The sequence below is a fragment of the Andrographis paniculata genome, unplaced genomic scaffold (genome assembly GCF_009805555.1).
Source record: "Andrographis paniculata isolate CXL003 unplaced genomic scaffold, ASM980555v1 Contig62END, whole genome shotgun sequence".
NCBI classification, from domain to species: domain Eukaryota; kingdom Viridiplantae; phylum Streptophyta; class Magnoliopsida; order Lamiales; family Acanthaceae; genus Andrographis; species Andrographis paniculata.
The window spans coordinates 3,684,294-3,701,788 of NW_026137598.1; the positions used below are offsets into that span (position 1 = coordinate 3,684,294).

At 28.5% G+C, this 17,495-nt stretch overlaps 2 protein-coding genes across 4 annotated transcripts; both read right to left on the minus strand.

The window, feature by feature from the left end:
- Positions 1-2,336: 2,336 nt before the first annotated feature.
- Positions 2,337-3,786, minus strand: LOC127261218 (galactinol synthase 2-like). Its single transcript, XM_051289464.1, has 3 exons — positions 3,290-3,786; positions 2,875-3,195; positions 2,337-2,789 (listed from the first exon to the last, which is right to left on the minus strand). Exons 1-3 carry the CDS (start codon positions 3,626-3,628, stop codon positions 2,457-2,459), a joined length of 993 nt encoding a protein of 330 aa, XP_051145421.1. The 5' UTR covers positions 3,629-3,786; the 3' UTR covers positions 2,337-2,456.
- A 9,484-nt stretch (positions 3,787-13,270) lies between these two features.
- Positions 13,271-16,649, minus strand: LOC127261429 (ADP-ribosylation factor). 3 transcript variants are annotated; one of them, XM_051289791.1, is made up of 7 exons: positions 16,579-16,649; positions 15,660-15,815; positions 14,943-15,013; positions 14,687-14,806; positions 14,388-14,506; positions 14,214-14,295; positions 13,271-13,597 (listed from the first exon to the last, which is right to left on the minus strand). In XM_051289791.1, exons 2-7 carry the CDS (start codon positions 15,805-15,807, stop codon positions 13,592-13,594), a joined length of 546 nt encoding a protein of 181 aa, XP_051145748.1. In that variant the 5' UTR covers positions 15,808-15,815; positions 16,579-16,649; the 3' UTR covers positions 13,271-13,591. The 3 variants fall into 3 exon arrangements, with proteins under 3 accessions (XP_051145748.1, XP_051145747.1, XP_051145749.1); XM_051289790.1 differs by lacking the exon at positions 16,579-16,649 and adding an exon at positions 16,445-16,572; XM_051289792.1 differs by lacking the exon at positions 16,579-16,649 and adding an exon at positions 16,221-16,424.
- Between the last annotated feature and the right edge of the window lie 846 nt (positions 16,650-17,495).

Here is a 17,495-nt window from a genome sequence, read left to right on the forward strand (position 1 = left end):
AAAATAATGTGCTATGATGTGTGAATATAAAGAGTATGTTGGTTGTGTCTTTGTTTATTAATATTTGTTATATATTATATATAATACTACATTTGTCCGCTTTTAAGAGTCTAATTTAACTTTTGCGTCATTTTACTTAATATTAAAAATATTTTTATATTTATATAATTTTTTATACAAATGTCCTTTTACGTATTTTTGTACTACGTATTGAAATATTGGAGTATTTTTGCAATTTTTTTTTAATTTGTACTATGTTTTGATATAATAATTAATATTCAAAGATCAACATGCAAAAAGTAAATGAGATCCTTAGAGCCGGACGAATGTAGTAATATGTTATAAATAAAAAAGTATAATGTGCTAACGCATGTTAAGTGATAAAAAAAAAAAATGTCTTCAAAATGGAACCTATGTACGAACTAATACTTTTGCTCAAATAGTAGTTATATGTACGAATTGTTTGAGTAAAGTTTTGCTTATATATAGTTACTTCCTAATTATCAGGCCTAATAAAGAGCGGCGACCCAACCCGGATAATCAACTCATCCTGCCCACAAAGAAATCCAGCTCAAAGGCCCACCACGGATGAGAGCAGACCAAAGTCGGAGTGGCCAACGAGCCCATCTCGGATGAGAAGGACCCGACTCGGATAAAAGAAAAAGTGAAAAACAATAGTAGAGAAGTGAGAAATTTATTCCTAAAATAATGAAAAAGTTGAGGAAAAGTAAGATGGAGTCATGGATAATAGATGAAATGAGAAGTTACTGTAAAATATAATATATATATATATATATGGAGGAAGGATCCAAGAAAATGAGGTCCTGCACCATCTAAGTCACAAATTTCATTTGTTATTTTTCTTTGTCTTTTTTTTTTTTTTTTTTCTTTATTCTTGTTTTGCAATTTATTTTCATTCCTGAACTTTGTTTTCTTCCAAATTAATACAAGTTCATTTTGAGTCTTAGTTTTTGTTTTTCTTATCATCCGTGTAGTTTTTTTGTGTTCAATTTTATTACATCAAATCAGGTCCGAACTTGTAATTGCATTTGACATCACTCAGATCTGTTTGTACGTTCGATTTTGTTGCGAGACTTGTCCGAATATTTTCTTTAGTAGATCGAAAAACCCAATTTGGTCCAAATTTATCCGGCTGTCTTTTTTTTATTACTTTTTATATATTACTAGAGTTTACTAATTAATCTAGTGGATATTGCTTATTTATTTGGTTGGTTTTGTTAAATTTTTTTTTTAAGAGATTTAAATAATCAAAGTTAACGTATTTAACATTTTTTTTTCCTTGCTCAAATAATAGTTATATGTATTAGCTGTTTGAGTAAAATTTTGTTTGTATATATTTTTATTATTTTATATTTTAAATAGTATTTTAGTAGTTTAGCAAATATTTACATTATAAATAGTAAATATTTATATTGTAACGAACACATTTCACCACATACCAAGCACATTGCAAAATTAGTATATTATTATGTTTAAAAAAAACATATTAGTAGTTTACCACATATTTCATTACATATAGCAAACGCTTACACTGTAACGAACATATGTCACCACACACAAAGTATATTGCAAATTAACATATTATTATATTTAAAATGCATATTAGTTGTTTAGCATATATTTATATAATAGAAAGCTAACTTTTATATTATAATGAGCACGTATCATCATACAACAAATACATTATAAAATTAATATATTATTACATTTAATAATATATTTGTATTTTAATACATATTTACATTATAAAAGGCCACACGCTTAAACTATAAAAAAATACGTATATGTAAAATTGAGATATTATTCGACTTTAAATAATACAATTGAATATCATACAAAAGACATTCTTATTTATTAAATAAGAAAAAAAAAAATTATTTCAAGAAGTACATATAAGAGGAGGACAATAATTAAGAAATATGAATAACTGATTTACCATATTTTTTTCCCGTTTGATATCGTACGCGGATTGTAGGAAGAGAGGAAAAGATGATTTTCTATTTCTCATTATGAAAAAATACAAAATTATAATTATGCTCTTAGAGTTAATTTCAGCAATTAAATTAATTATTAATCCAACAAATTGGGACTAATTGGCTAACCAAGGTAATTTTTATAATGATTGAATAATAAAAAAAGGATAAACCTTTTCTTAATAAAAAAAGAAAAGAAAAAGAGGAGCACAGATTGACCCTAATTGTAATAGTAACTAAAGGAAAGTATATTATATAAGATATTTACAATACAGAAATTACACTCAAAGGAGAATTGCTTATGGTAAGTTACAAAAAAAAAAAAAGAAAAAAAAAAGGTATTGGGGAAACACAAAAACTATTATCCCCTAAAAATTACACACTTTTTTGTATATCGTAATGGGCCTAATTAATATCTTAGGCCCATTATATAATCATAAAACACACCGCTGCAGCCGACGCTTAAGCGGCGGACGGTGCGGTGACGTAGGGAACCCTCGTCGGCGCCGGCAGTGCAGGCGGATGCGCGGCGGGGATGATGCCCTGATTGTAATTTAGAGTCTCGTCGTTGTAGATCTCCCGCCACCTCTTGACGAGGAGCTTGATGTCTTCCCTGTCCATGTTGGGTTCCTCGCCGGTGTAGCGCCATGGCTTGGAGCCGGCAGCGCAGTAGTGCACCACCTTCACCTCCTCCAAATTGACGTTCTCCGGGTGCCTCCACAGCATCGCCAGCACCAGATTGTAGACGTTGGGGATCGGCTTGTATATGTCGCGGAAGAACATATTCAGGAAATCCTGCACGCACGCGGAGGCAAGTTTAATTTAATTAAATTAAATTAGGGTTTCGATCGAAATTGGGCGTTTGATTTGATTTTATTACCTGCTCGGCGAATGGTGTGGGGGGAGTGATTTTGAGAGTATTGAGAAGATCATGGTAGATGGGGAGGCTGGGCTCGAAGACGAACATCCCTGCGTTGAAGTAGAGAGGGGGCTTGGGGCCGATGGTTCGGGGCCATTGGACACGGTCGGGGCACTGCTGGCAGTAGCCGATCTGGTACTGTGGGGTGTGGCTCCATGTCTTCTCGCAGAAGCAGTCCATCACGGCGTAGAAGTAGCCGTTGGGCAGATCAAAGAGGTGATCGATGTTGTCGAACACCTGGATGTCTCCGTCAAGGTAGATCATCTTGCTGTACTCCACAAACTGATCATACACAAAGTCAGTGAATACCTTCAATTCAATCAAGATATTATTGAGTAACAGAGTTGTGTTGTGTTGTACTACTACCACTACTGACCTCCCATATTCGGAGCTTCGAGTAATTGATGACGTAATACGCCATGGCGAACTGGGTCTGGTTCTCCGGCGGGTACACCGGCTCGATCTCCCGGACTATGCAGCCCTGCTCTACCAGCTGGCGGCGGTGGTCGGCGGGGACGTCAGGCAGCACCGCCACCACTAGAGGGTAGATGGTGCCGACCTTCCTGAGTCCCTTGGCCAGACCCACCACGCCCTTCACGTAGTCTCCATTGCCTGCCAAGAACGTCACATAGGCGCGGCTCGGGAGGCTGCCGGCTTTCGCTAGACCGGACGCCGCCCGGTTCAAGGCTGCGGTCGTGATTTCAGGAGGAGCCATATTTATGTTTGGTAGTATTTTGCTCGAGTCGGTAGGAAAGGAGAATAGGGGAGTGAGGGACTCACTAACAGTTGGTTTAAGAAGAAGAACAAACACCTGAGGAAAGCTGAGTGAACAACAATGAGTGCGTTTGGTGATTTCGGATCAAGGGGCTTGCGGGGTTTATATAGAATCTTGGGATTATCATAAATCTTTCTTAAAAAAATGGTGTGTGTACAAGAAATGGAATTTGATTGGTACAACGTTGGCTGGGGCTGTCTAGTTTTTCCTTACATGGTGGGGAATTAGTATGTGTCTATGAGACTGAAATCTCAGCCGTTCGTGTGGAATCGTACGGTTACGTGTGGCGATGAGAGAAATTTCTGGGAGGATACGGACGGCGCCAGTCGGTATTTAATTATAATTTATCGTGGGGTCCACCTAACCATTTTGCTGACTGCTGAGGCGATCTCCGGGTCCCACACTGTGGTGCTTTAAAATATTTGCCCTGTGAAGGCTGTGAAAGGGAATAGTGACATTTATTATTTGCAATAAATTGTGTAGTAGCTTCTAATGACATTTCAAATCGGCCTTTTAATTTTGTTTTCTTATATTATTATGGGCTAGTTTGGCAAATAATTTTTTTAAGAGTTTTTTTTTAATTTATTGACTCAAAAAGTTAATTTTTGAAAAGTTAACGTACTTTAAAATAATTTTTTTTTAAAAAAAAATTTATTCGTTATATGCTTTTAAAAATTTATTATGCATTTTACACAAATAAATATATTTTGAATATTTATTAATTATATTAGAATATTTTATTATAATATAGTTTTATTTTTATAAATTTAAAATAATTAATTTTTATATAAAAATTATTTTAATTGTAAAATATATAAATTTATTAAAATCAACATAAAATAGAAAATATAAATATTAATAATTTATTTTTATGTTAAAATTACATTATATAGTAAATTTTAACATAAAAATAAATTAAATAAATTAAATTTATTGAAAATTATAAATATAATGAACTAATCAATAACTAACATAATAAATATATACACGAAAATTTATTATTTTATATTTTATATCATTTTTAATAGAAAAAACTATTTATATATTTTAATAAAAATATATTATTTTTTAAAATCTAACTGTAATAAAAATAAATACTTTTATAAAACTTTATAATTTTCAATAACTAATAACAAAAAATTTTAAACATTCTAAACTCAAAAGAACATAATCGAATCAGCTACTCAAACCAGCTAATTGAATCAGCTAACAGCTAACGGCTATCATCTACTCAAACCAGCTAACAGCTAACGGCTATCAGCTACTCAAACCCGTTAATTGAATCAGTTAACAGCTAACGGCTATCAGCTAATTGTCAAACACGCCCATAAATGTTATAATTATATTATATTTTTTTTTTTCGGGTTGGACGATTCTTTTGGTTAAGGATACTTTAAATTATTATTAATAAATTATAATATTATTTTTTTATTTTTTTATATGAGTAGTGTTGGTGATATTTTAAATATTTTTAGTATTATATTTGAATAAAATACATATAATATGGATATCTAGATTATAAAATTTTATATAATACAAATAAATAAAAAATATATTTATTTATAATTAACTTAAAACTAATTTTATAAAAAATTGGGAGTCTTAAATATAGATATATTTGTTTATTGACGAAAGAGATAAAAATAAAAGAGTTTTGAGTAGATTATACATGTAAAATGCTAAAAAATTAATTAAATTGATATATATTTATTAAAAATATGTTTAAAATGAATATATTTATTAAATATATATATTAATATATTATTATTTTTATATATTATTTTCAATTATTTTTTTTAAAGATTAAAAATTGATCATTTTTTATTTAAAAAAATAATTATAAAAGATATTTTTGTTGAATTATAAATATATATATATCAAATTATTTTAACAAAAAGTGAAAATAATACTCCATCCGTCCCCTAACAAAGTATTCATTTTTTCATTTTAGTCCGTCTCATAACAAAGTATCTATTTCCTTTTTTTAGTAACCGTACTATCTATCTAACATTACAAATACCCTTACAACTTACAATATATTACACAAATATCATTACATTTATATCACACATACTAACAAGATTATTTTAGTCATTTATACTTTATTCCTAATATATCCCAATATAATACTAATATTTTTAAAATTACGTACAAAAAACAAATAGATATTTAGTTCCGGGACGGAGGGAATAATAAATATGGCCTACAATATGATTATATTGAAAACATGGTCGTTAACATAGTCTAAAACATGGCTCTATTGAGAACAGGGTCGTGAATATGACCTATAATATAACTGTGTTAAGAACATGAGTAAAAACATGGTTGTGTTCACAATACGGACAGGAACACGGCCATATTGACTACATCGAACGTCTAGTCACCTTTTGAGTAATACAACACGGCCGTATTCAGATCAAAAATAATTTTAGCTCTTTTAAATCACCTAGAGCGGACATACGTTTCAAACTTTTAAACATAAATGGCGTTACTCTACTGTACAGTGATGTATTCTGTAGTCTTTCACTCTTACCGGTCGAATTAAATAAAGGCGTGTTAATTTAATAAAGTTAGTTAGGCTACAACGGTTACCGACCAAATCCTGCTGGGCCACGTGTCAGACGACCGTACGTCATTGCATAGTGACTATACATACCGCAGAAAGGACCACGAAACGCGTAAAAAGCGTGCCTCCCGGTGACCCGCAGGATCTTTATCTACGGACGAGATTCAACCACGTGTCCCACTCAGGAAGAACCGGTAGTTGACGGTCGTTAGCAAAAAAACAACACGTTGGTGTGGTTGGTTAATTTTTGACTAATGCTAATTAATACTCAATTTATTAATTGTTGGATAAGATAAGGTGGGCATTAAAGTCCAGTGCCCCCACCTGTATGCTGAATATGAACGATCGATCGTGATCTCTCCCCCCACCACCTCTAAATTAAATTAAATTAATACCGATTTTCAAGAAAAACGCGTTATTTAGTTTGAATTATTTTTGGTCTATTTGTTACTCCCTCCCTCCCAAATACCGTGCAATATTTCATTTTTGGTATATCCCAAACAGCCTGCAACATTTTCAACATAAAAATAATTAATTATACTTAATCTCTACCCCACACTTTATCCTATCACATCACCTAAATAAAAAAAATAAAATATACATTTCTCTCTCCATCACATCACCTGATTTCTAAATTATCCTACTTAATACTACCTACCTAAAAACCCGTGCACAAAACAAATGTTGCACCTTATTTGAGACGGAGGGAGTACTATTTATTTTTTAAAAAACATCACATCAAATACGCTTTTTATTCTCACAAAACATCAAATCAAATACTAATTTTTACGGACTTCCAAATTTTTAAAAACTCTTATCTAAACAAACCCTATAATCTTCTCAAATTTTTTATTTATTTTTGATTTTTTTACAATCTATTACTTCTATCTCCTTTATAAAATAATACTCCTTGATAAAATAATACTCATTCCGTTCGGAAATTTACGTAACTTTGTCCGGTCACAAGGGTGTGTTTGTCTGGGTTTGGATCTTGACTTTTTGGATTTTAAATAGTAAAATTTTAAATTTGAATCATTATTTATAATTATATAAATAAAAATTAATTTAATATATTGAATATAAAATTAATTTTTAATATAATATAAAAATAAAAATAAAAATTTGATTTAATAATTTTTTTTAGATTTTTTTTAATGTAAATAGTAGATATTTTGGAAAGTCTTAGAAAAGAACGAATAAATTTTGTTATTTTAATATAAAAGTATAATTGGTAAAAATGATATTATAAAAAATTATTACGAAAGTAATAGATATAATAGGATAAGTAGACAAATCAATGACAAAATAATTACTAAATGTTAAAGTATTAACAATAAAATTATGAATAGATAAACTTTTTAATGTATGAACAATAAAATTATGAATAGATACACTTTTTTTTTTTATTATAAATAGATTTTACATAAATTTGGTTGACAATTAATTTTTTTTTTAAGAAAATTGATATAATTTTAGTCCAAATGGAGGGAGTACATTTATGTGTTAAAGAATTCATTGTTTATTGCCAAATTGATTTGTATTAATTATATTTAGATATATATATATATATTACAAATTTTTATTTCCTATATGATGATATCAATTTTTAGTATATTTTATTGTGCCATAGTTTTTCAAATAATATTAACATATATTTTAAATCTATTTTAAATATCATATTATTATTATCTTGTTCAAAATCTAAAATCTCTTAAACTCAACGGCCATCCGAATACCAAACAAACAAATATGATTCATAAAGTTCGATACACATATTTGTATCATTATTATTATTACTATTATTTTCTTTAACAACATCCACCAAAATCAAGAACCTTACAAGAAATATAATTAATTGAAGAGAGTGGATCATATGTTTAGCCTTTCAAACATGCAATTTTTTTGTTCGAATTAAAATTTTGAACAAACTGGAAGTGAAATTAAATTATTTTTCTATATTTTGTAAGATTCTATTTCAACTTTTACTTTTTTTTTGTTTTTTTTGAATAACAAACCAGTGATATCAATTAGGTTTCACTATTTTTATTTTTTAAAAAAATTATTTGAATGATTTAACTTAAATTATTACTACATTAATTAAATCAAATAATTGTTTTATAAAACTATATTATAAATTCAATATATTTGGGTCCAATTTATTGTATGGTCCAATATTAAACCAACTTTGGCTTGCCTCGTAGAAGCCCAAAGTTTCTATGCACATTTAGTTAGGGCTGAACATTCAGATTTTTTCTTCGGATTTCATCAAATTCGACCCGATTCGAGAATTCAAATTTTTTTAAAAGGATAATTCCAACTTAACCGAATTAATTGAAATTCAAATTAGAGAATCCAAACCAAACTGAGAGATTCGGAAAAAACAAAATTAAAACTTAAAAAATTTGATTGAAAAAAATTTGAATCAAACTGAAAAATTCGAAAAAAAAACAAAACAAAATTAAAACTTCAAAATTCGAAAAAAAATCAAAACTTCAAAATATGAAAAAATCCAAATCAAACTGAAAAATTTGAAAAAAAAAATAAAAAAATATTTTATTATGTTTTCTTTGAATAATATTTTTTTTAAAAAAAAAGAAAAAAAGAATCATAATATACTAAATATGGCACAAATAAACATGCTATAAAACCAACATACTAAGAACATATATTTACAAATAAATCTGCTAATGCAAGGAACAAACTAATTACAAATTTCAACAAATAAACTTTAGGGTGTGTTTGTTTGAAGGATTGGATTTTAAATCCACTGTTCATCCAATTTTTTTCTCCCCAAAAACATCAAATCAAATACCTATTTTTTATTTTTTATATTATAGTAAAAATCAATTTTACGTTCAAAACATCGCATCAACACCTATTTATATCACATCATACAACTATTCAAATTCAAAATTTTTACTATTCAAATCCCAAATCAAAATCCAAACCCCCAAACAAAATTCAGATTTAATAAATGAATTCAATTCAAATTTCAACAAACAAACTAATCACAATAAATCTACTAATGCAACAAATAAACTAAGCCAAACTAAATCTCTTGATGCAACAAACACACTAAGCAAATTCATTCATTCACAATTATACTATAATGATTATTTGCTTCAAACCAAATTCAATACACCATTAACTATTTAATCAATTATTTCCGACTAAAGAGTAAAGGCTTGCAAAGTGAACAACAATAATTATGTCAATAAAAATTTTAGTAACTTACAACAAAAAGATAGATAAATGGAAATTTAATTAAACTTATAGAAGTAATTTAATTAAACTTATAGAAGTATAGAAGGTGTACAGATTGTCGTCTCTCATCACAGTTGCGCCGTTGTTGGAGATGGAAGTAATAAATATGTCATATCTACATAAATAAATTTATTATTTTGTACACACACAGTAAAATAATTAAAATTCAAAATACTCCCACCGTCTCATATCTAGGTATATGTTTATGTTTTGCACAGAGTTTTAGAAATATTAATATTATATTTGAATTTAGTATGAATAAAGTAGAAATTACTAAAATAACCTTATTAGTATTGTGTGATATAAAAGTAATGACATTTGTGTACTATATTGTAAGTTGTAAAGGTATTTATAATGTTAGGTAGATAATACATTTACTAAAAAAGGAAATAAATACTTTGTTTTGAGACGGACTAAAATGGAAAAATAGATAGTTTGTTATGGGACGGAAGGAGTAATAAATTTAAAAATGCATAAATTTTAAATATTAAAGTACTTTTTTCTATTTTTTCGATATCTTGAAGAATTTCCTCAATACTAAAATGAGCAGATTTGTGAAGCCAATCTTGAGCACATACGAGATACTCCACGACTTTAGGACTTAAAAGAGCTCCTAAATAGATCAAGTACTCATTTTTAGGTGCTAAATACCGACTCTAACGCTACAGTTGACACAAATACTACTAGAATATCGTAGACTACTTGGAAAAGTATGAGATATTTATATTTATTATATTTTCCACCAAAATATATAATTTTGGTCCTCCATTTTTAGTATCTTCCTTAAGAAAATTAAGGATATCATTATCATCCTCTTTCTATGAAAAGTTTAGCGTATAGATCTCATCGTTCTCAATACATCTTTTAGTACTTCATTATCATCAAGTCTAACAATTGAAAAATCTTTTTCTTCTTTTTCATCACTTATATATATATATATAAATTGATTACTTGTAATCACTGCACATAGTATACAATTCATCTTCAATTTATTTTCCAATTAAGTTAGTCAACTTAACAGCATGCATATTTGACAATGCAAGTGTCACCTACTTCAACTTGCATCGAGGATCAACAATAATGGTCATAAATATTATCTTATTAATATTATTTGGATCTTTCCAATATTTGTCATATATTTCTTTCATATTTTTTGTCATTTAACTTAATTCATTATCGTTACCTTCTATGAAAGTCTTTAATTAATATGTACTTTGTAAATTTTATGAAAAAATAAGTTAGAGGCAACATATGAAGACCAAAAATCTTACCAATCACCTCATGAAAAATTTAAAATTTTGAAATTTCTAAAACTTTTTGATAGTATTTAATTTAATTTATTTTTTTTAAAACTTTTTTTGAAGGTAACCAGTTATCGAGAAAATGTAATAAATTTTAATAACTTTATTTCTCGTTAAAGATAACGAGTTTTGTTATAGTAAAAATTGAAAAGACAAAGATAAAGGTAACAGAGAAGGTGATTGTAACAGATGCTCTTATGATAAATTATAATAAGAGTCTGTTTGAATTGGTTTAAAAAATAAGTAGAAGTCAAAAGCATAAACAGTTTGATTTTATGTTTGGATAATAATTATAAAAATAGCTTTTTATAAAAAACTGTTTGAATATAATAAAGTTAAAAGTGCTTTTGTTAAAATAACCAATTAGGACATAGTAATGTAAATAATATATTTTTTATTAAATTTTTCTGATTTATTTATTCATAAATTATATTTAAAAATTTTAAATTATCTAAACTAATTAAAAATATATTTAATTAATTATATTTTTATTTTTTATAAAAATAAATATAAAAATTTAAAATATAATTAAATCTAAATAATATTATTTTACAAATTATTTGAGCTTTAAAAATACAGTATTAAATATCTACTATATAGTTAAAATTTATATTTTTAAAATTTGATATCTTCAATTATATATTTTAAATTTAATTAAAATAAAAAATATATAAAATACAATTATATTTAAATTTTATATAAATGAATTATTTTTATTTTATTGATTGATTGATTTTATTATTATTATTATTGTTGTTGTTGTTGTTGTTGTTAAAATTAAAATTTAAATAGTAAAATTGCTTCTATTTCTTTAAAACGCATCCCTCAGAAAAATACTTTTGGAATCTAAAAGCTGCTTTTGCTTCGGAGGAAAAGTCAATACAAATATAAATAAAATATTTTTTTTAGAAGCAGAAGTCAAAAATACTTTCTAAAAGTGAATCCAAACGGAGCCTAAATACATAGTTGTATATATGCATTATATATATGTATTCAGTGGCGTAGCAAAGGGCCAAGGGTGTTGGACTTCCTGTAATAATTTTATTTTATTTTCAAAATTTAATGTATTATATAGGTATAATTTTTAAAATTTAGATAGAAGATCACTTTTATTGATTTAATTAACAAAATTACTATCTTCATCCTGCTCTAAGGTTATATTTACTTTTTTAGTGTAGATTTTTTAATATTAATTATTATACTAAAATATAGTACAAAATTAAAGAAAAATGACAAAAATATTTTTATTAGTGTCTTCTAACACTAATATAATGATATTTATAAAAAAAATATATATACATATATAAATTTATTTTTAATATTAATACAATGGCGCAAAAGATAAATGTAACCCTTATATCTAAAAAGAATTAAACTAAAGAACGATAAACTAAAACTTTGACTATTTGTTATGCAAGTATTTTTAATTTTACTCATTTTTTGCCTCCGACAATAAAATCTTCCTCTCCACCATTATATATATATATATGTACTAATAAATAGTATATATATAGATATATATATACATATGCATAATGCATGTGAATGTACAAGTAGTTAGGGTGTGTTTTTTTACAGGGGTTTGAGGGAATTTGAGTTAGGGTTTTATTTTTATTTAAATTTTGGGATGTGTTTGAATTTTATTGTTTCCTTTGTGTTTGTGTTTGGTTAGGATTTTGGGAGTTTTGATGAGTATTGATTTGATGAATAATGAATAAAATATTATAAATGTGTATTAAATTTAATTGATAAAATTTATATTGTATAACCTGATTATGAATTTATAATGTACCCAATATATATATTTAAATTTTTATTTATTTATAATATAGAAAATTTTATTCTCTAAAATGACATATATTATATATATTTTATTAAATTATAATATAAATAAATATCAAATAATTATAATTTCAAATTCCTGTGCACGGCTGTGCATAAGACCCTTGAACTTTTCGAATTTAAATAAAGAAAATAAAATAATAAAAAGCTGTAACATGTCAGCATAACATGTCAGCATCTGTCAGAAAAAAATTGGGTGAGTTTCACGCCAGTTTCCAAACCTACAGCAAGAAATCATAGGATCAGGTACCAAAGATTAACATCATGCTGATATTTTTTAAACAGCAACAATTGCAATTCTATAAAATACCTATTAAAACTCTAGAAAACACCAATCAATTAAATAAATTGGAAACTATTGAAAAAGTTAATTATTAAACGCCTTCTATATGTTTTATTTTAAAAAGTTCTTTCTTTTCTGAGATTTTTTTGGAAGTAGTTTATATAGTACATTATTTTATTAAAAAATATATAATTTTTCATATAAAAAATTGTAAACTTCAATTAGTAAAAATGTTGAAAAAAAGAAAATGCTAACCAAACACTCTCAAATTGAAGGCAATTACAAAAAAAAAAAAAAAAAAAAAAAAAAAAAAAAGACAGAAGAAATTGAAAATATGGCTCCTCAGAGTGAGGGTGTTATTATAAAAGATGTAACAAATCATACAATACATCAACAAACCATAAGTAACGTCACATGAAATCCTTACACAAAGGGGAGAGATTGATCGTCAAATCACTGTAGAAATGAAACTAAGCAGTAAGGAGGTATGTATATGTATGTATGCAAATATATATATATATATGTATGTATTATCGACAAGCAGCTATAGTGGGTGGGGAGAGGAGTGGCCCAGAAATCTAACAGCACAGGTTGTGTCATTAATCACCTCTTCTTTGATCCCAGAATGCTTTTTTATTTCTTCTTCATTAGGCCTGTTAGAACAACAATCGAATTTTATTTACTAGACACTGCATCACACCACAAGGCATGTATATATATATATATATATACACACATATATATATATGTGCAATTAAACGAGACCCTACTACTTACAGTAGTAGTACTGGCTGCGGGCATGGCACAATTCTGTGTCATATAGAGGCATGTGCTTTGCCATTTATATATATTGTACTGTATATATATATATATGTCTATGGTGCTGAAATCAATAATATAACTATTATATGAAATTATATTACGTGCTGTTAGAATATGTGCAATATATTATATTATCATGTGTTATCAAATATGGTGTTATCTGTATTGCTGATTTATGGAGAAGGGGGAAAAATATCTTACATGTATACAAAATTATCATTTTTATTCTTTATTTATCTCGATGATAAAATATATTCTACGTCATTTGGCCACGCGTGGCTGCGTGAGACAGCCAATGACAGCAATGACTACTTTTGCAAACGTGTTGAATATATTTTGCAGTGAGATAAATAAAAAATACATAGAGGATGTTTTTTGCAATTTTATCCTGATTTATGGGTCAAAAAGTCAGCATGAAAACCGAACTGTAGTAACACTACTAAGTACCTTATTGGCAATGTTGTTGGACAACCAGTCGAGACCCTCGTATAGCCCTTCTCCTGAGGTAGCACATGTGCTCTGGATATACCTAACCATAGAAAGACCTTTCTTATTTATTATGTTCAAATAACAAAAGACATTGTTAATACTCATACTTTATGAATTGAATCAAGCACGTACCAGTGACGTTGTCGGAGAGAATGGAGGCCAAGCTTGTCGGTGATCTCGGCAGCATTCATGGCATTTGGAAGGTCTTGCTTGTTTGCAAAAACAAGGAGTACTGCATCCCTCAGTTCATCCTACCAGCCATTGTATCAATCAAAATTAACTAGAGTATCGCTTACTATTGCAATTGCAATTATCAAAATCGAAATACCACATTCACTACATTTATCTATGAATGAAGATGCTTGATAACAAGTATTAATAATACTAGCAATTTCTGCATCATCCCTATCCGCAGATAGACATTTTGGTACCTCATTCAACATCCTATGAAGCTCATCTCTGGCCTCAACAACACGATCTCGGTCATTACTATCCACCACAAAAATCAGACCTTGGGTGTTCTGGAAGTAATGCCTCCACAGTGGTCGGATCTGATATCAGAGTAAACATCAAAAGTAGGTAATCATGGTCAAGAGATTGGAATTTAATTAATGAAACATAAAAATGCACTTTGACGCAATAAGTATGCTATTTAAAATGTTTATAAACAAATTTTTCTAGTTATACCTTGTCCTGACCCCCAACATCCCAGACGGTGAAGCTTATGTTCTTGTATTCCACTGTTTCCACGTTGAATCCTGGATATCATTTCATATAGTATTCTTAGAAAGGCTGATGCAAATTATTTGACAGTTAAATCACAATAACTGGAAAAGTGTTCCTAATAGTGACAATATGCATATTGCAGTGTGTAGCTATTTACTTGCAATTTCAAATCTGTTTTTTTTCGCCTTGTTCAATCTTTTATTTTTCCTTCAAAATAATTACATCAAATACCTATTTTCATTTCAAACTTCACATCCAATCATTTTCACCAAAAAACATCAAACCCAAATCACTACACACCCTAACTTTGTCTGAGTATACCAAGACAGATTACAGAGACTATTAGCTCAAGAGTGAAAGAGAATTTAAATGCTTTGCACAAGAACAACTAAACATTACAACAATCCACAGAATGACATGAGACTCATCACTAATGTTCCAATCTATGTGTCCCCAGTTATGTTAGCATTGGGGTGGCTGCTGGGTCCAGGAGAGTGTAAGAATGACACAGTGCAAAACCAGGGTACAATGAGGAAAGTATAGATCAATTTTGCACAAAAGTCGAAAGAGACAATATTAGATGGGCAACTACATGGTTTATTTCATTAAATAGAAATTGGGGTGAAACAGAAAGTTCTGGATATTATAAATTGTAGGGCCAATACACTACAAGCTTACCAATTGTAGGAATGGTTGTCACTATTTCTCCCAGCTTGAGCTTGTATAATATGGTAGTTTTACCAGCAGCATCAAGACCGACCATAAGAATTCGCATTTCTTTCTTAGCAAATAAGCGACTGAAAAGCTTGGTGAAAGACAACCCCATTTCTTTGCCTGTTCACAGAATAAAAATTCCAAAGAGAGGCCTCACTGATATAGATGGTCATAACACTGTACTTTCTTGAATTAAACTTTCAGTGATACTAAGAGAACAGAGAAGCATTCATTTGTTACAGTGAAGCAAGACCAAAAAATATAAAGAGCTTATGATTCGAGCTATAATTCAGCACAATTTTTTTAGGATTTCTGAGATAACATCAAGAAGAAGGCAATAACTAGAGATATAAAGAAACAAATTCATGTTTTTATCCAACATTCCTAGATTCAGTTCTCTCATCTCTGGCATTCAGCATTTCTTCTTCGGGCAGATAATCTGTTTAACTTCAACAAACTAATAATCACCCCACTAGAAATTAATCAAAACAGAGCTTAAACCATCATAGATCAGTTTCTACGCACCACCCTAAGAAAATCACCGCTTCAGTAGACCCAATGTACATGAAATAGAATCCAGAATTCAACTATCCGATTAAATCTTCGGAAAAAGAAAATGTCGCATCATATAATCGCCATAACCGACTAATATAGAGAATTTCAATCAATTAATTTTGCCCACACACGCAGTTCAGATGATAAAACAAATGGACACCGAGAGACAACAACCATAGCAACACACACCACACCTTCCGCCGACCCAAAAAAATAAATGTGTAAAAGGAAATCGAGGCAATGCTATATCTTCCGCGCTCAGATCTGCGATCGAACTCGTAGATAAATCAAATCAACGTTAAATGTGAAATGGATCTAGAAATCTTACGTGATGGAATGAGAAGCCGATGGAGAATGTGATTTCAGAAGTGTATTTGCCCCCAGGCTGCCCGTAACTGCTATATTTAAATAATTATTAGTCTTTCTTTACCGGGGGGTTTTAAATAAATGTCCTCAATAATTTTTTTCGAAAAACAGATTTTAATATAAAATAAATTTTTAATATAATATAAAAATTGAAAGATAGTTGTTTGAATTAATGTTATTTGGAAAAAAAAGTAGGATGAATACCCAAACAAACACAAGTTTGCAAAACTTGTTAAATTTACAAGGAAGGAGTTTTGAAAACTTTTTTAACTATATAAAGTTACATTTACCTTCTTGTTATTGTACTTAATATTAAAAATATTTTTATATTTGTATCTATATTTTTTTAAAATGTCATTTTATTAGTATTATAATACATTAACGAAAGTATTTTTGCAATTTTTTTCTTAATTTGTACTATATTTTAATATAATAATTAATATTCAAATATGAAAAAATAAATGAGACCTTAGAGCTGGACGAATGTAGTATAATTTTTCTTTTGTTCATTATTTTCATCCTAATGTAATTTAAGATAATTTTTTTTTTCTGTTTTTTTTTTAAATCTAAAACATAATTTTATATTTGTTGAATATTTTATTGCTAGTTTTATAAAATATTAAAGCAAAACAACAAAAAATTCTCCTTAGGTTTACCAAATCTGCTGAAAACCTACCGTAGTCCTAAAACTCCAAAAAACCTACTCATAGTTTGTAAAACGTTGCAAAAAATCCCCAAACCGTTAGGATTCAACGGAGGTTGTATATCACAAATGCAATTTTGGTCCATAGAGTGATATATTTCTGTATAAAATTACTAAAATACCCTTATTGACTACTTTTTACAACAACTTCTTCTTCCTCGTTCTTCTTCTTCCTT

What these genes read in the sequence shown, in the direction of transcription:
- LOC127261218 (XM_051289464.1), bottom strand. Translation starts at nt 3,628, where the DNA reads ATGGCTCCTCCTGAAATCACGACCGCAGCCTTGAACCGGGCGGCGTCC. An exon ending in CGAAGCTCCGAATATGGGAG is followed by an intron (nt 3,196 to 3,289) that starts GTCAGTAGTGGT and finishes GTGTATGATCAG; the next exon opens with TTTGTGGAGTACAGCAAGAT. An exon ending in CCACACCATTCGCCGAGCAG is followed by an intron (nt 2,790 to 2,874) that starts GTAATAAAATCA and finishes GCGTGCGTGCAG; the next exon opens with GATTTCCTGAATATGTTCTT.
- LOC127261429 (XM_051289791.1), bottom strand. Translation starts at nt 15,807, where the DNA reads ATGGGGTTGTCTTTCACCAAGCTTTTCAGTCGCTTATTTGCTAAGAAA. An exon ending in GACAACCATTCCTACAATTG is followed by an intron (nt 15,014 to 15,659) that starts GTAAGCTTGTAG and finishes AATGATATCCAG; the next exon opens with GATTCAACGTGGAAACAGTG. An exon ending in ATGTTGGGGGTCAGGACAAG is followed by an intron (nt 14,807 to 14,942) that starts GTATAACTAGAA and finishes CTCTGATATCAG; the next exon opens with ATCCGACCACTGTGGAGGCA.